At 41.7% G+C, this 22,281-nt stretch overlaps 1 protein-coding gene across 3 annotated transcripts in view; it reads right to left on the bottom strand.

The window, feature by feature from the left end:
- Positions 1-22,281, bottom strand: part of LOC121857335 — a 118,900-nt gene that overhangs the window by 40,016 nt on the left and 56,603 nt on the right. For all 3 annotated transcript variants that reach the window (XM_042353347.1, XM_042353360.1, XM_042353355.1), the window contains exons 11-14: positions 21,234-21,384; positions 20,970-21,050; positions 9,921-10,025; positions 6,470-6,675 (exon numbers count right to left, since the gene is read on the bottom strand). In XM_042353347.1, coding sequence (XP_042209281.1) covers positions 6,470-6,675; positions 9,921-10,025; positions 20,970-21,050; positions 21,234-21,384 — 543 coding nt within the window. The remainder of the gene's footprint in view (positions 1-6,469; positions 6,676-9,920; positions 10,026-20,969; positions 21,051-21,233; positions 21,385-22,281) is intronic.

Below are 22,281 nucleotides of genomic sequence, written 5' to 3'. Positions count from 1 at the left end.
GATTTGGCCAATAATTATCATGCAGTTAGACCTGTAGGTCTACCATCCCCACAAAACATCCCTACATTTTAGTTAGTTCGTAAAAAAAAAGTCCTTATTACGTGTATTACGTTAGCGGCCTATCTTAAATACGACTGAATTTTCGGAGCCACAGTCAAATCAGTATCTTAATATATATATATATATATATATATATATATATATATATATATATATATATATATATATATATATATATATATATATATATATATATATATATATATATATATATATATATATATATATACACACACATATGGGGCGAGCACAAAATACCATAAACGTTAATTAAAGAAGTTTTACGACAGGCAAAGACAAAATAAAAAATAAATGTACAGGAACAATAAATGGTAGACGCCCTCTGAGGTGGAAAATATTTCATCATTAAGGTATCTATAGACTCACACGCATACCTCCAGCTCCATGGAATTGCAATTACATCCTCTCCCTTGTACTATATCAAGCTGGTCCATAGAGCCGAGGGGTGGTGGTGGTGGTGTCTCAGTCCACATACTATACAAGCCGGTGTTTGATGGTGACGGTGTTGTTACCGCCACAGTAAGATAAGCTAGAAGAGAGAAAGAGAGGGATAACCATAATAAGATAAACTAGGCGAGAGAGAGAGAGAGAGAGAGAGAGAGAGAGAGAGAGAGAGAGAGAGAGAGAGAGAGAGAGAGAGGGGGGGGGATGAGATGAGATAAGAGATATAGTGTTGACAACGAATTTGCTGACCAATCTGCTGAGGTGTTTCAATACGAAAACATATGGCCCTCGCCTCCGGGCTGAGATTGCCCTCGAGGGTAGTCAACTGATTTCTACAGGACAGACAACACGTTGGTTCAGACCACTAGACCCTAAAACGTGAGTGATCGTGAAGTATTAGAATCTGCTAAGAAACTCTAAATAACTTTAATAAGTATATTTGTGTACTGCAATTTGATCATATTATACCAATTGTCTCCTGTATCAATAGTTATAACATGCGAGTTATATTTAAGATGTTAACAGGCTATGTACTGTATATTGATTGTATTATTCATAATATGTGTCCTGAGATAACAGCATTTGTTATATGAGAAATGTTCTTTAACAGGTTTTGACCGAATTATATGGTACGCGTCAACGTTGAGGGTTTATTTCTCCAGCAACAAACCAATAACGCTCCTATGAGCGTTAACAGGTGTATACGAACTTGCCGCTAATAACTTATTGTTTCTAAACTCCAAATTCGCCAGAGTTAAATGCAGGTAAAAGTTCTTTGAATAAAACACTGTTTGAAATGTAACAGTTCTTATTAATTTACGATGATAAGATAAACAACCGTAGAAATGTTCGTCACATGAATTACGACGATTTTGGCGACTAATGTTAAGTTTTTCATTCCGGGTTATTAGGTTACTAATTGCAGCACATTCCAATTTGTGTATAAAGCGGGAAGCTAAAAATAAAGGTAGAGTTTTAACTGATAATCAAAGCCAAGCGTGAGGAGATTTTTATGACCTTTGGCAATATTCTTGTGGATGTCAATTGCTGGGAACTCTCGTAAAGTTAACGAACGACCGTTACCTTAAACATTTATATAAAAAAAAAATAAACGTTTTCTTTCCTTTGTTGGGAACTCGGTCGTCATTTCTGAGGTATACAACATACTCTACTACAGGTAGAGTGACTCACACCTGCTGACGGTAACGAGCTACACAGGTGTACGTCTCTTAAGAGTGGGTGCAAGAGTTGTGCAGGTCTTGCAAAGTGGTTACTGCCAGTGAGACGGACGGGCGGACGGACAGACAGCCTTGAAACAATGTCCCTGGTAGTTCAGTGGGAAAATCTATAAGCGCACATTGCTGTTCTCATTCCATCGTTCTTTTGTATTTTTCTTAATATGTTTTCGAGGATCAAATTGGCTATATACACATTTAAAAAAACACACACACGCTCATACACACGTTCTCTCTCTCTCTCACACACACACACACACACTCTCTCTCTCTCTCTCTCACACACACACACGCACGCTCATACACACATTCTCTCTCTCTCTCTCTCTCTCTCCTCTCACACACACACACACACACACACACACACACACACACACGCTCATACACATTCTCTCTCTCTCTCACACACACACACACACACACACACACACACACACACATAGTAAAACAACAAACATACCAACACGAACGTAGACATACTGACAAATACACTTATATACAAACACTCAAACGCCGACACACACACACACACACACACACACACGCACACACACACACAGCAGCACTGGAGGGGAGTGAGGGAGGAGGAGACAGAGGGAGGGGGAGGGGGTGGGAGAGGGGGAGAGAGTGGGAGGGAGGGGGGAGAGGTAGGAGGGAGAGGTGGGAGGGAGAGGGGGAGAGTGGGAGGGGGAGAGGGAGAGGGGGAGTGGAAGGGCGAGGGAGGTAGGGGGAGAGGAACGACAACAACAGCTATACAGAACCTTGGTGCCGCTGCTCCTTACAGTGAGGTTAACAAGGGGAGGCTGGTGGGATGCCTTCCGAGACGTTACTCCACCCACGGTCACCTAATGAGGGAGGAGAATGGTAAAGGGAGGGAGGGAGGGAGGTGCAGGAGGGGAGGGGAGGTAGTCAGGGGATATATTGAGGGAGGGATGGTAGGGTGGTAATGAGGGAGGGATGGTAGGGTGGTAATGAGGGAGGGTAGGGAGGAATGACGTGGGTGTAGGTATGAGGTGTTTTGAGACAGGTGATAACAATATATGATAAGATTTTCGTGTGTTTAGTCTCTCTGTATTTCCGATTTTTCTCCCTTTATTACCGATTTTTCTCCCTTTATTACAGATTTTTCTCCCTTTATTGCCGATTTTTCTCCCTTTATTACAGATTTTCTCCCTTTATTACCGATTTTTCTCCCTTTATTACCGATTTTTCTCCCTTTATTACCGACTTTTCTCCTTTTCTCTTGTCCTTCTAGTTATTACTATTTTCCTCTTGTTTTTATGCATTTAAAAAAAAATTCTATTAGTTTTGTCGTGATATTTTAACGCATTCCGATCTTCTTACTATTTCGCTTGACTGATTTACGCCTAGTGATGCTCTTCTTATGTAAGGTATCGAGATTCTACTACTCCAGTTAAAGTCATATTGTTAATTTGTACTGGTGAGAAATTGTAAGCCTGTTCGATTATTTTTCACCCACCAACCCACCTAAAACCCAACCCACCCACCCGCCCACTTACCCACCCATCTATACGTGTTGACGACCAATGTCCATCTGCTGCAGGTCTCATTAACTTAATTATTATCATCGCTTCTAATTTGTTGCCTGCCATGATATAAAGTGTGTGTGTGTGTGTGTGTGTGTGTGTGTGTGTGTGTGTGTGTGTGTGCCCGCAATCACAAGTCGTACCTATGAAGTGACTATTTCATTAAAGCATTTGATATTGTTATAATTACTTAATATAAAGTAGAAGATATGTACTATTTATAACAATTAAAAGTTATTATCACTCAATGTTAAAAAAAAAATAAAAATAAAGAACAAAAGACAATCGGTATTACATCAACAAATCGTCTATAATTTTTTTTTTGCTCCCACTGGACATATTTTATCCGTTATGCATAATTAACGGAGCCATAAAAGTTATGGGGAAAAAGTGACAAAAGACCTTCACCACCTTGTCTTTTGTTTCATTAATCTACGCCCTGGAAGGTCTTCTCCTGTCACTTTATAATGAATGTGATTAACACTCCGTCCACGACAGAAGACACGGCTGAGAAACAACACACAGACGACCAGAGAGAGAAACGATCACGAATTCTCCTTGAAACAGTGTGCCGAAGTCGGTAGTAAATATTCAATGTCACCAAAAGTTACCACGAACAGTAGCGGGAAGCCACACATTCTCAGACAATAATAATAAACTATTAAACCAAACCGGAATAAACCTAGAATCCTCAGGTTAGTTTAATTTAGCTTAGTTTAACTTAAGTTTACATCTTTTTCCTTTACAAATTAGTTGAGGTAAAGAGAAGAGTGGCCTCGTCACTGGTCGTGGTGATGGTGGAATCATCGCTCTTAAGTGGTGATATTGTGGGCGTGGGTTATGATGGGTTATAATAGGGTAGGAGGGGCACGGGGGTGAGGGGGAGGATGTGTGAGAGGGTGGCAGGGGAAGGAGGGTGAGGGGAGGGAGGAGGAGAGGCATGGAGAGGGAGGGGGGGTGGGAGGGGAGAGGAGGATGGATGGTAGGGAGGGTGAGGGGGAGGGGAGGAGATGATGGACAGGGGAGGGTGAGGGGAAGGAGAGGAAGGATGGTAGGGAGGGGCAGGGGGTGAGGGAGAGGAGAGGATGGATGGATGGGGAGGGGCAGGGGGGTGAGGGAGAGGAGAGGATGGATGGTAGGGAGGCAGGGGGGTGAGGGGAGGAGAGGAAGTGGTAGGAGGGTGAGGGGGAGGAAGAGGATGGTAGAAGGGGGGGGGGTGAGGGAGAGGAGAGGATGGATGGTAGGAGTGGCAGGGGTGGTGAGGGGAAGGATGAGAGAGGGTGGTAGGGGAAGGAGGGTGAGGGGGAGGAGGTGAGGGATGGTGGGAGGGGCAGGGGGTGAGGGGAGAGGAGAGGGATGGATGGTAGGGAGGGGCAGGGGGAGGGGAGGAGAGGATGGATGGTAGGAGGGGCAGGTGGGTGAGGAGAGAGAGGAAGTGGTAGGGAGGTGAGGGGGAGGGAGAGAATGGATGGTAGGAGGGGCAGGGGGGGTAGGGGGAGGAGAGGAAGTATGGTAGGGGAGGGTGGGGGAGGAGAGAATGGATGGTGGGAGGGGTAGGGGGTGAGGGGAGAGAGAAGTATGGTGGGAGGGTGGGGGGGAGGGAGAGAATGGATGGTAGGGAGGGGCAGGGGGTGGGGAGGGGGGAGGAGAGGGATGGATGGTAGGAGGGGCAGGGGGTGAGGGGGAGGAGAGGATGGATGGTAGGAGGGGCAGGGTGAGGGAGAGAGAGGAAGTAGGTAGGGAGGGTGGGAGGGGAGGAGAGAATGGATGGTAGGAGGGGCAGGTGGGTGAGAGAGAGGAGAGGATGGACGGTAGGAGGGGCAGGTGGGTGAGGGGGAGGAGAGGATGGATGGTAGGAGGGGCAGGTGGGTGAGAGAGAGGAGAGGAAGGATGGTAGGAGGGGCAGCAGGATTCATGGTGCTGGGAGACCTGATTGTGTTCCCTACTCAAAAGTTCTCTCTTTGATTTAATGGCCAATTATCTGTCTTCCTTATCCTTGGTCAAATCTTCTGTCGTAAGAGTCGTAATTGACGTCCTCAAGGGGATTGTTTTCGAGTCCAAGAGATTGCCGAGCGTTGTGGGTAAACAAACATAAAATAACATCAGGTGATATTTTTATCGTCTGTTATGGACGAGACAAGCCGCTGCCTTGAGGATATTTATTTTCACTCTTACGTAAAGGATCAGTCAACGCCGTAAATAATGTGAGAAAAATGCGTATATTTAACACGTTAGTTCTGGGGAGAGTTACAAGAGTTAACAAGTACTGGTCATTGGCTGTGGCAAACTGCACTTAAAAACAAAAACATTCTCAAGAGCAAAAAACATCCACCAGTTGGTCAGGAAAGGCTAACTCTATACGAGCAAATAATTGGTTTAAAACGTAAAGGAAAAACAATAAACATGAGAACTGCAGGAAAAATTAACAAAGAAATAAAATTATAAATGAATAATATTCATAATCCCGAATATTATCTATAAACAAGTAAATAATGCATATAATAGATCAATAATTATTACAATTAGGAAATGAAAACAACAAAATGCTATTAAGAGAAAAAGAAGAATGTATAAAAGTATTCCTAAAAATAAAATAAAACAAGAATAAAGCCGCGCCGCCAACACCAAGTCGTCACCGCTGCCTCACTCACCTTACACACAGAATAAAGTCACCCACGGCAGCCTGACCCACAGTACCAAATGATGGCTGGAAGTGAAGGGCAGAAAAGAAAGATGATGAATTTCCTAAAAAAAAAAAATGGAGTAAAGTGAAGGGAAGTGGTCCCATAATGAGGTCTTTCAGCGAGGCGACAACCCCAGACGGTAGAGGTCTTTGAGGAGTGGTTGGAGGTGGAGAGTTGGCAGGGGAGAATTGTGAGAGAAATAAAAGGAGGGAAGGATAAAGGAAAACCAAAAGAAAGGAAGCAACTAACGAGTCTTAACAGCTCCCGCAGATTGTACCAATTTGGAATCGATCTTACCTGAAGGTGGACCTACTCGAAGGTGCGCCTACCTGAAGGTGTACCTACTTGAAGGTGCACCTGAAAGTGAGTGTATCTGGATGTGTGTCTCCCTGAATGTAGATTCACTTGGAGTCGTAATTCCCCGAGGAGTGCATTTGCCTGAAAAACAAAACAGATTTACCTGAAGAGTAAGACGAACCTTAAATCGTGAGCTGACGGTGAAGTTGACGGCTGTAGTGAGGGACCTGTTACCATGGGGACCATAGAGGAGGAAGAGCGCTGACGGAGGTGAATGACTCTCATCCTTCTCCTGCATCACCCTCGTCGACAGCAGGAAGGCGTCTGGCCCGTCCAACAGGTAGTCCAAACGCAGACACATGGCCACTCCTTCTGCTAAACTATTATCTGTGGGGAGGAGGAACTCATTTGAGGTCTTCCTACTGACGGGAGGAAGGATTACAGGTAAGGGAAGGTATGATGTGACCTCTTGAACTGTTAACCATTGGAGAGAGTCGGTAGGAATGTATAGAACCTGGGGAGTGCTCTGGCAGTACTAGTTAACAAGGAGGCACAGGTAATATTGTAGTGTTAATTGTGTAGACAGGTGTGTGTGTGTGTGTGTATATACGTGGGTGTGGAGGGATGCGTTTGTCTGTTGATATCTTTCTTTTTATCCCGTTAGTCTCTCCTCATCGGCGCCTACGGGTTGGTCACAGAGGAACGGTGAAAAAGAGAATTTTCATGGGAAGTTTTTGTACAACATTGGGGTCTGGATGAGTGACGATCGAGCCATCTAAATTTCAACAAAAATCAGTAAATTTTTCATGGGAAACGTCGGCATTGTGGACATGTGTTGTGTGGGTGCTGGTGGAGGTAGAAAATAGTTGTTAGTGTGGGTAGTGGTGGTGGTTGAATGGTTGTTGTGTGGGTGTTGGTTGTGGTAGAAAATAGTTGTTAGTGTGGGTAGAGGTGGTGGTTGAATGGTTGTTGTGTGGGTGTTGGTAGTGGTAGAAAATAGTTGTTAGTGTGGGTAGTGGTGGTGGTTGAATGGTTGTTGTGTGGGTGTTGGTAGTGGTAGAAAATAGTTGTTAGTGTGGGTAGTGGTGGTGGTTGAATGGTTGTTGTGTGGGTGTTGGTAGTGGTAGAAAATAGTTGTTAGTGTGGGTAGTGGTGGTGGTTGAATGGTTGTTGTGTGGGTGTTGGTAGTGGTAGAAAATAGTTGTTAGTGTGGGTAGTGGTGGTGGTTGAATGGTTGTTGTGTGGGTGTTGGTGGTGATGGTAATGGTGATGATGATGGGAAAAGTTAGTTGCTGTACTGTATGTATGGTGACGACGACAATGGTGATAATGGTGTGTGTGTGTGTGTGTGTGTGTGAGTGAGGTAATGCATAATAATGAACTTTAAGAGAGGCTGGAAAACACCTGTGAATAGAAATAATAATAATAATAATAATAATAATAATAATAATAATAATAATAATAATAATAATAATAATAATAATAATAAAATCTAATACAAAACAATAAATGAAAAATATGAAAAAAAAGAAGCACGACTTAATAATAAAATTTCAATTAAAGAAAGTGAATAAATCTTACCAGTTGGTGATTTAACTTTAACGAGTTGAGAGAGAGAGAGAGAGAGAGAGAGAGAGAGTTCAAAAGTAAATTACTGAAATCAAGAAGAGTCAAAAGGATCGTGAGAAACAATAAGTAAAAGGTGTTAAAGATTCCGCCCTCTGTAATTATGTTGTATTGTCCCTGTAATTTAAGACTGTATTCATAAATGTGGTGTTTGAGATTTGTAATTTCAGTCAGGTGATATTCGACTACGTGACAATGGTCAGGTCACGCGATAGACTTTGTGTCTTGTTTAAGGTCAAAGCTTTTAACCCCTGGAGTACGATGGCAGTGTATTCAGGAGATTAAGTCATTGTAGTTAATGGTGTTAAGTCATTGTAGTCAAAGAGTTAATACACCTTACCCAATCAAAACTTAACCAATGTCAATATACTTCAATAAAGACTTTTTGACATATTACTTATATTTTAGGCAAGTGTTTGGGAAATTTCTAAATACGTCTTCATTAAATAATAACAATGTAACACGTGTGGAAGAGTCTTATAAATATTTTCTTTTGGTTCGTTTTTCTTTTCCATTTTAAGATTGTACGATATTCAGATTATTTCACTAATATAATTGGTTAAAATATGAAAATAATGGCAGGGTATAATAAGGGAACACACACACACACACACACACACACACACACACATACACATACACACACACACACACACACACACCAACAATGAATCACTGATATGGCCACATTATTTTCCAAAACACTATGTTGGTATAAGTGTGTTAGTATATATCAGGGAAATACTCCAGACTGACTCTATTCACTGATAAACCATAGAAATATCTGGCTATATTTTGTGAATAATATAAGCTCTTTGTATCATTAATAATGTCAATACTATAGATGGTGTTTGAGGATTCACAATGTTACTATATAGCCATTAGATGTCACAATGTTACTATATAGCCATTAGATGTCACAATGTTACTATATAGCCAGTAGACGTCACAATGTTACTATATAGCCAGTGGACGTCACAATGTTACTATATAGCCATTAGACGTCACAATGTTACTATATAGCCAGTAGACGTCACAATGTTACTATATAGCCAGTGGACGTCACAATGTTACTATATAGCCAATTGGACGTCACAATGTTACTATATAGCCAGTGGACGTCACAATGTTACTATATAGCCAGTAGACGTCACAATGTTACTATATAGCCATTAGACGTCACAATGTTACTATATAGCCAGTAGACGTCACAATGTTACTATATAGCCATTAGACGTCACAATGTTACTATATAGCCATTAGACGTCACAATGTTACTATATAGCCATTAGACGTCACAATGCTACTATATAGCCATTAGACGTCACAATGTTACTATATAGCCAGTAGACGTCACAATGTTACTATATAGCCATTAGACGTCACAATGTTACTATATAGCCAGTAGACGTCACAATGTTACTATATAGCCAGTAGACGTCACAATGTTACTATATAGCCATTAGACGTCACACTGTTAATATATAGCCAGTAGACGTCAGTAAAATCAGTCATCAACATAACAACAAGAGGCTGGGGACGATGCTAAATGACCTCGATTTGTTGCAGGTGGTTCGTCATCAATAGTTGGTTATTACAGCGTGGTGGCGTTGCATCACCCCCCTCCCACTCCCTCCCTCCCTCCCCCAGGACCCTCTCCCTCCCCCATCACCCTCTTCCCTCCCCCATCACCCCCCACCCCCACTCTCCAGACCCGTGTTGATGGTAGCAGTTTGTCATTTGTATTGCGTCAGCGGTATCTTAGTCGACCTTCTCTCGGTAGTGAAAGAGCAGGGTGTATGGTGGTATATGGTGGTGTCTGGTGTTGTATGGTGGTATATGGTGGTGTATGGTGGTATATGGTGGTGTCTGGTGGTGTATGGTGGTATATGGTAGTGTATGGTGGTATATGGTGGTGTCTGGTGGTGTCTAGTTACATCACGTTTTTGTCCGTCAGTGACCTAGGGGGAGGTAAGGACAGTCCTATAGCCCTGACCCTGACTTACCTACGGCAGGGGTGATCCAGGGGGAGGTGAGGATGGCCCTGTAGCCTCGGGGCAGCTGTAGGCCGGCACCCGTCTCCTCCGCCACCACCATCCTGTTCTTCAAACCTGAAAACATAATGAGATAATCAGTAGCATATATTTCAGTGTGTCGGCTGAGGTGTGACACAGGTACACAAATGTGACCATATACATAAGGATTACTATCACTACAAGAACTATTACTAACAATGATGACAAAAACAAACAATGGTTATAAATACAATAGGGTTAATATTACTGTTAATGATGATGATGATTATGATAAAAATACCCAAAATGATGATGATGATGATGATGATGATGACGACGACAAGAGTGTGAACCAGAGGAAGGTATCAGACTGGCAAGGTGTTCGACGTAGTTTCCCCTATATAACGCACGTGAAGTTCTCCCTCATTTGCCTTCATTATCGGAGTAGAAATTAGTCACGACGCTCCCTTGGTTCCTCAGGCGGTATGTAATGTAATTAGGCCTTTGGGTGAGGTGAGTGAATGGCTGGAAGACAAGAAAATCGATCCTCTTCCTCGGGCGTCACATTGGGAAGTTTATGGTGTGTTTGTGAGCTTAAAACGTTTGAGCCTTTTACTCAAATGTTATGTCTGATAGTTGGGAAGGGAGGGGAGGGGAGAGAAGAGAGGGGAGGGGAAAGAAGAGGAGGGGAGGGGAGGCATAATGAAGATGGGGAAGAGAGAAAACACAAAAAATGAGATAAATGATTTTCTGGTGATATAGTGATGTTGGTTTCAATCAAATAAAAACAAAAATCCAGTAATACAAGAACCAGAATATAAGAATAATAAAATAAAGGAAATGATCCATAAGTTAATGATGCTTTTGTTTTATCCGAATTCAACCTCTGGAGACGGTGGCAAGGAACCCGGGGGTGTGACTAACATATAGCGGGATCCTACGGCCACTTATCTGTGAAGGTGGGAGGGAAAGTTAAAGGAGGTGTAGGAGAGGCAGAGATCACTTGTGTGTGTGCGCGCATGAGTGGTCTTCCTGGTATTCAGAAGGCCTCCGTGCGCCTCCCCTTGTTTTGCTGCAACAACCCAGCTTAAGGGATGAGTCTGGATATATTGGCTGTGTGTAGGTAGATAGGTTATGTACATATACAAACAAGTGAAGTTCAGGGAGAGAACACATTATGATCCCTGGTAAATAAAGATCCTCCACCACCACCGCCATCGTTCATCCTTTCATCAACACAAAAAATCCATTTATATGGTCTGTTAAGGCTTCCAGTGTTGCCAGGACTGGTGGGTGTGTTGAGCCTCCCAGTGTTACAGGGTGCATTGTGTTGTAAGTAATCGTAATATACATCAATATATACTAAAACTGAATCCTGACACTGTATACTATGACCTTAACACAAATCATCATCATCATCATCATCGTCATTACATAAGAACAGCAACAGTCATCCTCTACAATACAACTATCAAACTTCTCCATCATTATGTTAATCACAATTATGTTCCGCCTCATTAACTAACATCACAATAATATATCTGTAACAATAGCTAGTGGTCCTACTCATCAACATCATCACTGACACCGCTGCGAAATGGACTTGGTTTCAACTTGAAGTCATTCATATATTGACACTTTGAGCTTACGAGTCCTTTGTTAGGTGTGGGGGTTAGGCTACAGTTTCACCACATTTCTTCGTGAGTATAGAGGAGGATCGTCTTTTCGTGACGTGAGAATCCAGCGTTGTCTGTTCCTCGTTCAAGTTCTGCAGAGGCGAATTTACTTTATTTTTCATTCTGTTTTCCTCTTTTTCTCGATATATATATTTCTAGATTTTTTAACGGGCAATTGTCAGAATATATATATATATATATATATATATATATATATATATATATATATATATATATATATATATATATATATATATATATATACAAAAGTGTCTCTACAGTGAATGAAACCTAAAACTTTACGTGACACAACCAATATCTGCAACAGACAGGGACCCGTACCACGGACCTCACTGCCTCTCCGCGTTGTGGTAAAAAAAAAATTAAACGCGTCACTGTATTTTGTTCACCACAAACAGTTAGCTGCCAATGAATCTGAATTGTGTTGGTCCATTTGCTGTTACATTACATTCACTGTGGTTTCATCGTCACGCGGGGATTATGGGTAAAGTAACAAATAGCGGCAGAGCTTTGCAGTGTGGATTAAAGCTGATGGGGATTTAGAGGGAAAGTTTACATTGCCTTTATAGCTTCCTGGCCACAGGACAGCCGACGCTTGTCTAAACACTGAGACCAGAAAATGTTGGATCCTGGTGGGACGATGTTGGTAGCTGAATTTTTGACTGGGTAATTATTGTTTATTAAAGAATCGTGGCGTGTTTTAAAATACACTAACACAAACACATAAAGGCACAGAAATAGACATAAACAAACAGGCAAGAACACTGTTCGTTTTATTCTCTTTTCACGAGCTGAATATTAACGAACACCAACATGTAGGATCACTGTACTTACTTAATGTGCTTGAGGGTGTTCCCTTGCCTATGGACAATAATGTCTCGGAACGGTGAGGTACAAACTTATTTTTTCTTACTTCAATGCTAAAAGTTACTGAATGGAGTAAAGTGCTCGGGCAGGGAAGGAAGGTCTCCCGTATTTTACTGGTAGCCCTGAAGCAGGTGACGTCATCCACGTATCTATACAATTTACTTTTGGTAGAAAAAAATCAGACCATTCAGATGTCAAAGATTTCCACATATATGATATTGAGCAACATAAACAGTGGACTTTCCATCAATAGTTTAAGTTTCAGTCTTAAGGCAGAGTTTGATCAATTCAGTAATAGTGAAAGTCGTGAGAAGTGTTTGGGAAGAACAGTGAACAGTAAACCCAGCCATTACTCCAGAGTGTTAGAGTAAAGATGGATGTGGTCAACTTACTTCACTCAGTGGTTGCTCCTTGACCTCACCACCGTGTGCATGAACTGACACTCCTCACTTGTTACCTAAATGGACTGTTGTTCATCGTGTGCTCACCCATTTAACGTCTTGATACTGTGATCATATCACTAAGAACACACACACACACACACACACACACCTAAGAACATAAGAATGGAGGCAACTGCAGCGGGCCTATTGGCCCAAGCTAGACAATCCCGTTAACACCCAACCCATATTTGAAGCTTCCCAGTATATAAATCACTGTAGGTGCGCGTGATCCATGTATACTGTCTGCTAATAACCACAAAAGATAAAGAAAACACGAAGTTCCCAAACGCTTTCGTGTAATTCACATCTTCAGGGGTGAGTACAGACTAACTGTACTATGGAGTAGAAATTGACTGTAAATTGTCATTCCTAGACTGTATGATCCACAGAGTAGGTGAAACCCTTAAGTCCAGTATTTGCATATATCTATATATACAGTATATATACAAACATACATACATAAAGCGTGTGTATGTCTATAATAAAAATATCTAAAAATCCCTCTATAAAAATCATTGCAGTTCAGTTTAGTTTTAAGCACGAGCAATACTTTTATGCTACGATGCCATTTTTCAGGCGTGACGCGTGTGGCCAGCGTAAAAATAACAACTGAAATAAAATATGACGAGTGTGGGACTAGTGCGCCGCCGTCCATTATTATTAATGTTATACCTTTATGTAAAATGTGATAAAATGTTATTCTATGTGACCTTTAGAGGCGTGTGGCACTAGTGGCAGCAGCAGCCTCCATGATTCATTGTGCCTGGCCCTTATTAGTGACCCCCTGACACCTCACATGTTGAAGGGAATGATGAATGGTTGCGTCACGTCTGCTACTCTACCGAATTTAATAAGAAAACTATGATGGTCAGATACTCGAGAGATTGTGAGTAATTAAGAGTCATTATTATCTATGGTCTCGTTAGAGTTTTTAAGGTACTAATTTACCCTACCGGAAATAAGCATCTGATGGCTTCATTGGCTGTCCTTGGTTAAAAATACCTTACTGTTTACCGCAGTTTGTATACCTGTATGGTCTATGTACAATGTATATCTGCGTTGTCTATAAGCATGCTGAACTGTGTGTGTGTGTGTGTGCGTGTGTGTGTGTGTTTGGCAGGTCATGGATGTTAGTCTCCCCCCCTCCCCCCCCTCTCACTTTCCGCATCACACACAGTTCGGTCACCGAGTTGCCAGCACTACTTCGTCACGTTCTAGCACCCTCTGGCTTCCACGCAGCACTCTTTTGACCCCCCTGACACCCCCTTCCCTTTTCTAAGAATAAGTTACCATTCCGAGTCTCCCACCATTAACTTTACTCTCCTTCAGTGTTGTGTTGTGGTACGTATAATTCCTTTTGTTTTCCTCCTCTTCCCCTATACAGTTTTTATTTGTTATTGTTTTTGTGTTTATCAAGTATCTCTTCATGATATCTATTGCTTATAAACGTCTCAACCACTTCATCGCAACTTTTTAGAATAGATTAGATTATGTTTTCAGTTAATTTTGTTTTGCTTCATGTGGTTTTTTTTACTTACACGAATGATAAAGTTTTGTTGTTGTTTATTATTATTATTATTATATTTTTTGAGGAAGTTTCTATGAGATTTAGTCCCTCGTATTCCCACACTTTCACTCTCTTCGTTATCCCTTTCTTTCTTTCTCTTTTGTCACCGATACTTTTTCTTTTTCCTTTTTTTAGCTCCATTTCACTCTTACGCATTCCATAAATCTCCACCCCACCCCGTCTCTCTCTCTCTCTCTCTCTCTCTCTCTCTCTCTCTCTCCTCTTCCCAATTCTTGATTCTCTTTTTTTCACTTTCCTTTCCATTTACCTTCGTTTTTTTCTCTCCCTTTCTCCACCAAGTTCCCGCATACAGTCAAAAGATATCTGTTTACTTTCTTCTCATCGCTGGGAATAATTCCTGGGTAGTGGTCAGACCTTACGGTGAGAATAACAGAATACAGAGGACAGCTGTACGTGAGTGAGTCTGTGGTATTGAGAGTTGTGAACATGTATGTATGTATGTATGTATGTATGTATGTATGTATGTATGTATGTATGAGAGAGTCCACGAAAATTCAGGATCAGAATAACTTTTAATATCCTACACTTATGCGCTGTATAAAACAAGACACGAAAGTAATAAAACAAAAAAGTGTCTCAACCTTATACTCTCTCTCTCTCTCTCTCTCTCTCTCTCTCTCTCTCTCTCTCTCAGCAAAGTTTTACAATTAGAATGAATGAAAAAAGTTCCTGTAATCACCCGAATCCAGATCGCGTTGAATTAGTTTAATTACGAGAAGTGGGAGTCGATCTTAATGTCAGACGTCAAGCTGGGAAGACATTAAATTCTAAAATAAAATAAAAGCGTATATTTTCTCCCCTCGAGTAGGATCTTATAGTAATGCCACGTTAAACCGGTGATATTTGTATGTCTGTCTCTGGCTAACAAGCATGTGAGGCTCAGAAACTAGAGGCTACTCACTTCCATCCAATCATACCACCAAGTTATAAACGACATGAACTCGGGATTGGCACTCAGCCGCGGGAGGTGTGGAGCTATTGACCCAGTGTAAGTACGTTAGGTCTGGAAGCAAGTTTAACGTGTCTTTGTTTACGAAAATGAAAAAAAAAATGACGTTGGTTAAAGTACATGAAGCAAATACTTAGAAAAAACACAACACCGAGGGTAAAGAAGATGGGTAACTTTTCGTTGTTTCCGTATGATAAAAATGTCAATAATTTTCTACAGATACATTACAGTGGTGCCAGTATTAAGATTAAAATTTCCCTGAACATTATTAATTTCCCTGATGGGTAGGATCATAATAGTTGATTCTATATTTGTAAACAGATCAAACCTCATGGACTTCCCTTTCCTTGTCTTGTCTAATAAATTACGAATCGTTGTTGGCGCCAGACATTGAACGCCAGTCTCCTCTGATTGGTTAAGAGTTCACTGAGGTCATTTTCCTGTGAATGAGCGAAGGCAAAGTGCAAATGACGTAATTTTTCTCCTATTGACAAAGGGAGCAAAACAAATCACACACGTCATTTCCCCCACTGGTCGAGGAAGGTGGACAACGGTCACTCCTAACGGTCACTCCTAACGGCCACTCCTAACAGTCACTCCTAACGGTCACTCCTACAGAGAGACCAGAAACCTTCCAATTGATTTTACTTTAATCCATTTGACTTAAGACGCGTTCCTTGACTCCCTCGCCCTTAATTATAAAACAAAAAACAAAAACAATTTCTTCGTACTTATTCCTTCCTATCTGGTAAACAAATCGCTACCTTTAGTCTGATTTATCCTCTGCTGGCCTAAAAAAAAAAAAAAAAAACCTTTAACCCATTTCTCATAAATTGACCAATAAATCATCTTTTGCCATTGTGTTCGACTGACTGACTGACTGACTGACAGGAAAGTTCGTATCGTCTTGTTGGTGGCCTTCCTCACCACTCTATGGGATAATAAAATTTCCCCACGATTTAAACTTGTCAAATACACTTGTCATCACCCCCCAGAACTTATAACATATAAAAAAAAAAGATTGAAATTGACAGCAGGAAGCGGAAAATTCTGACCTTAAATAAAATCAGTGGGAGTAACAAATGGTAGAGCAGCTATATATAGTGAGTGTGTGAGGTATCTGATATCTCCATTACCGTGACATATGGATAATGTTCAGACTTTTCTTTGTAATTCAACTAGATTATTTCTATGTTAGTTTTTTTTTTCTCAATTACCTCACTTATACTTCAATTAGCTCTACAATATTTCACTGAGGAAAAAAAAAACAATTATAGGAGATTACGAGTATGATAATAATAATAAAAAAGAAATCCCTCCACAAAGAAATCCTCCCCAAAAGTAGTCGTTTAATTAGTTTCATATCGTGGAAAACAAAGTCTTAATTGCAATGAATTACTCGGGAATTAAAAATAAAGAAGAGAGAAACTGGCTGGCCTATGCTTAATTATCCCCTCGGCTGGCATAGTATTAACCACGATGGAGATATATGTATTAATTAATTAAGAATCTATTGTTCCCTTGATACGAGAGAGAGAGAGAAAAAAAAAGAGAGAGAGAGAGAGAGAGAGAGAGAGATTGTCATCTGTTCCTGTGCATGTGTCAAGTCAATTAGTTTTTGTCCTTGTATTTTAAGTTAGTGAATTCCAGTCCACTAAAGATACTAATAATTACCAGGAAAAAAAATCGGAAATTTATCTGAAAATAAGTTAAAAAGTACGACACGCCGATTTTTTTTCTTCTTCTTTATCATATTTTTTTTTTACTTTCTTTCATTCGTTCTTTCCCACATCTATCTCTCTCCCAATTTCTCTTTACTGAGATTCCATCCATCCACTTACCATAATTACTATTGCCTCTTCATCCCAACCTCTACACTGCACTACACTACACTACACTACACTACACTACACTGCACTGCACTACACTACACTTCTATAACATGTACATCTCCAGTCATCCTTCCAATGTGTTTGAAAGATAAACCTAAAGATGTTATTTTGGTTTAGTGATGTGGACAGAAATAGACAGATTAAAACAAAAAAACAATTCGATAGTTTGGAGTTCATTTGAATTTAATCAATCAGTGAGGGACATCGAGAAGACAGACAGACAGACAGACAGACAGACAGACAGACAGACAGACAGACCCACACACACACACACAAACCCCTCTGGCAGAAACGAGGCCTCCTTGTATCGATGGTCTGTCTCTATTAACTGAACCATGACTCGATAAGTTCATCCGTACTTAAAGTTTCAGTCATCACACTTTAATAAACATGTTAGTCAGGTTTATTAGTTCTCACCTGATGTAGCGTTAATTATTGAAGACCTTTGGCATGACAACACCCAGAAGTAGGAGTTGTTTACACGGTGGTGGAGGCCCAGGAGGCGTGAGGTGTATTGGGCGGTCCATTTTTTACCCCCACGCGGGAAGTTTAGTTTATACAAGGAGTGAAATTTATAACTTGTCGAGGAGAAGAGAGGAGATGGGAGGGGAGAAGAGGATAGGAGAGGGGTGGGAAGGTGTGGGAAAGGAAGGGGAGGGGAGGGAAAGTGGAGAAGAGGGTAGGGGGAGGAACAAGAGAGATATATTGTAAATTTTTCCGTGAATTTTGGTGATGTCAGCCAAAATATTTTTCATATATGATGTATTTTGAGGATCTTTTGCTTTTAATGTGGATTTTAAACCAAACATGAGTGTGTGTTCTCGTGTCCAAGGTGCCTTACATCACCCCGAACACCAACAGTAAGGGACCTCTGTATTCTCTCTATAAGAATCAAAAGAAATCTTGCTGGGGAAAAAATAAATGAAACTATTGAATTTATCATAAAAAAAAAGTATTGTGGAACTGCAGCTGTATTTTTTATTTATTTTCAGTTTTTAGTCAAAGTTTTTCAGGTGTTGACATTTAACCTCTCTCTCTCATTCATACATACATACATACAAACATACGTACATACATACATACATACATACATACATACATAATCCTGGGAATATAAAGAACTTTTACCTAATAAGAAGTAGATCACTCAAAGGTAAATGTGGAAATAGGAAACCTCAGGAGGGTGTCGTTAGAGGAAGCCCTGTTGGCGAGATGCTTTGAGACACACCCTCCACCCTCTCTACTGAAACATCCCACCCACTCCCTCCCACCAACCATCGTCAGTACCGAAGCATCCCACCCACCCACCTACCTCGCTACTAAAGCACCCCACCCACTCCCACCCCTCATCTACACAACCTAATGCCAAGTCACTATGAAAGGAAATAATTATGTCAGAAACCCATACAAATCACCAAGAGCTTAATTAATAACTTCTAACTTATAATTGAATCTCATTAGTAATATCGAATTACTTTTCCAGAGTGTGTGTGTGTGTTTTAATTACATATCCATAGAAAATGAAATGTAGGGCATCTCCTAGTCTGGCTATAGTGAAAGTGACAGTCGGATATGCACTATAGGTTCTAGTGGAGGTGAGTCATAATCGGTGTGGTAATGATAGCGGGAGTAAAGATAAATATTGTATGCGAATTATTGGGAAGGGAAGGAGACGATTTATCAGAAGGTGTAGAAGTAAACGAGGAAAAAAGTCAGAGAAGTAAAGTTAGGAGAAAAAAATCAGGAAAAAGTAATAGAAAAAAGTCACAAATGAGTAAGAGAAAAAATTAACAGAAAAAAGTCACAGAAAAAAATAAAAAAAGGTCACGGAAGAAAGCAATAGAAAATTCATTGAAAAAAAGGGGAAGGAGGGGGGGGGGGGGTGCAGGTGAGAGGATATTAAGTTTATAACCCACTATTGTCTCTCTCTCTCTGTCTACCTACCCCATTAAAACTGTCCCGTAATGTTGAGTACCTGGACATTTCATACACCTGTCGCCCCAATTATGTATACAGTATAATGCTTCCATACACCCTAGCCGCCGGCCTTCCTACCATACATAGTACCTCACTCCCACACTATCATCCTAGACATAGTTCCTCCTTCCCTCACCATCATCCTAGACATAGTACCTCCCTCCGTCACCATCCTCCCCATGCGCAGTGTCTTCCTCTCTCACCATTCTCGTACGTACAATGCCTCTCTCCTTCCTTTCCTCTCACCTCACTCTTCTTACCACATCAGGGCCAAGGACACACACACACACACACACACACACACACACACACACACACACACACACACACACACACACACACACACACACCCTGTGTCCTCCAAGTCGTGTATTTACCCCGTGAGACGACTCTTGGTAGGATGATGGAACTGCTTATCAGGCTCTGCCCAGGTGACCGGTGCTTCCTCTCACCCTCCCCTCTTCCGCCGCCCCCCCCTCACTCTTCTTCTCGTCCTCCTCCCCCAGGTCAACCCTCCCTCATCCTTCCCATCTTCCCTATCCAACCTCTCCTTTCTCAACAGCCATGTTCCCCCTCTTTTCGCCCCCTTGCCAGCCAATCCTCGACCCACGCCAGACACGCTCTTTACCTCCTCCACCTCCTACTCACACTGAAGTGGGAGTGATTGCTTTGCTCTTTTATCTTACACATCTATCATTTTTACTCGTGTGTGGAGTCGGGGTCAAGGGATACAGACACACATTAAATAAACAACAACAACAATATTTGGAGTAACATGATACCGAGTACAATTGTTGTGTAGTCATTATAGAGAAAGAATAAAGTGTTTTACCAAGTTTTAGGCCCATAGAAAGTAATGGTTAACTCTGCTATGGCCGGTGGAGAGGTGAATATTTATGAATTACGAAAGCAAAAACACCTTTGGAAGCTTACAGGTAGAGCTAAGTCTCTGATCGTACCTCCTGGAATTATAACTCATTTAATCTAGTTTTTGACGTTAAATGGACAGAAAAAGGGCTTAAATTTTTCGTATGACGTCATAGTTTATTTTTTTCTGTATTTCATCCAAGGGAAAGATGTATAATTGGCCATCACATGATGGTTTATTTTCGTTATTTTATTTTTTCCATCCAAGCCTTTTAATGGGTCATATCTGGGATCATATTTGGTGCGATACTGGGGTTGTGTGTGTGTGACTGTGAGCCCTGATATAACTCCTTCAACTTTTTAAATATTATGCTGATATGATATACTGTAGGAATTCCTTCTTCCTTACACCCAGCAAGTTAGCTCAGTCAATTATGGCAGAAGATGATGGCAAAAAATAACAAAGATTTGATGCCTTAAACATATCGACATACAACTCATGAACAAAGTTGTCCTTCACAGTCACCAACACACAACGAAAAATCCTCTTTATTTTCGTACACACCTAACCTAACCTAACCTAAGGCGTCAGTAAAACACACTGCTAAACTGCACACAGATGATTTTACTTAATATATACGAAAGCAGGTATGGTAGCAGACACATCTATACACGCTAGCGACTATAGTCTTTTTAGAACATTGTGCTGTGGACGGCGGGAGGGGAGGCATGCAGTGTGGGAGGTTAGTACTGTACTCACCATGGAAGGCCCAAGCTTGGAGGGGGTCGGTAGACAGCCACCCACACGGCGACAGCTTGAACTGGCAGCTGCCCTCACTGACTGTGAAAGAACACGAGTAGGTTAGCAAATAGGGTGAAATTACAATAACCTGGCGTATTTATATTCATTAAGTTCAATAGATGAGGATATTACAAACTGACTAGCAAGCAGGGAGTTAATATTATTGTGTAAATATATTCACTTGTATGACTCAGTTTGTAATCAAGGGGGAGATATACTTACAGGAGGTGTATTTCAGGAGGAAATACCCGCGATTGCGTTGCTGGTCACTGCTGAAGAACACTGTGGCTGAAGGGGTCGGCCGAAGCTCCAGCAAGCGACCTGACGCGTAAGGTGTGCCAGTCACCTTCAGGTCTTGAACCCCGTCCGAGACCTACGGGAGGAGGATGAGTTAACTTTATGGTGTGACAATATCATGTGTTGCACTACAGAGTGATGCGTGGGGTGAGAGGGGTGATGTGCGAGATGATGTGCAGAGTGAGAGGGGTGATGTGCGAGATGAGAGGGATGATGTGCAGAGTGAGAGGGGTGATGTGTGAGATGAGAGGGATGATGTGCAGAGTGAGAGGGGTGATGTGCGAGATGAGAGGGATGATGTGCAGAGTGAGAGGGGTGATGTGTGAGATGAGAGGGATGATGTGCAGAGTGAGATCGGTGATGCGTGGATATAGTGGATGATGTGCAAGAGGAGAGGGTGGATAAAGGGAGATGAGAGGGTGATGTGCGAGATGAGGAGGGGATGACAGTAGAGGAGGGGGTGGATGTGGGTGAGATGAGAGGATGGATGTGTAGAGGAGAGGGGTGGGAAAAAGGAGATGAGGGATGATGCAGAGGGAGGGTGATGGGGTGTGAGATGAGAGGGGATGATGGGCAGAGGAGAGGGGTGATGTGTGAGATGAGAGGGGATGATGTGCAGAGTGGAGACGGTGATGCGGGAGATGAGAGGGGATGATGTGCAGAGTGAGAGGGGTGATGTAAGGAGATGAGAGGGGACATGCAGAGTGAGAGGGATGATGTGCAGAGTGAGACGGGTGATGCGTGAGATGAGAGGGATGATGTGCAGAGTGAGAGGGGAGGTATGTGGGGTGAGAGGGATGAAACCATTATAAAAAAAGGGTGACAACTTTTGACTGTACATCCTAATTTACGAATATTGAGGAGGAGAGAATCAAATCTGATGTTTAGTTTTAGGTTATTAACTAAGAGAAGGTAAGTTAAGGCAGGGGAGACGAGAGTATGTTGCCGAATGCCTTCAGAAAACGAGAGCAAG

This window comes from Homarus americanus, unplaced genomic scaffold, assembly GCF_018991925.1.
Source record: "Homarus americanus isolate GMGI-L3 unplaced genomic scaffold, GMGI_Hamer_2.0 scaffold54347, whole genome shotgun sequence".
NCBI classification, from domain to species: domain Eukaryota; kingdom Metazoa; phylum Arthropoda; class Malacostraca; order Decapoda; family Nephropidae; genus Homarus; species Homarus americanus.
Note: the sequence above shows the minus strand (reverse complement) of the source record. Positions and strands in the feature narration are given on the sequence as shown.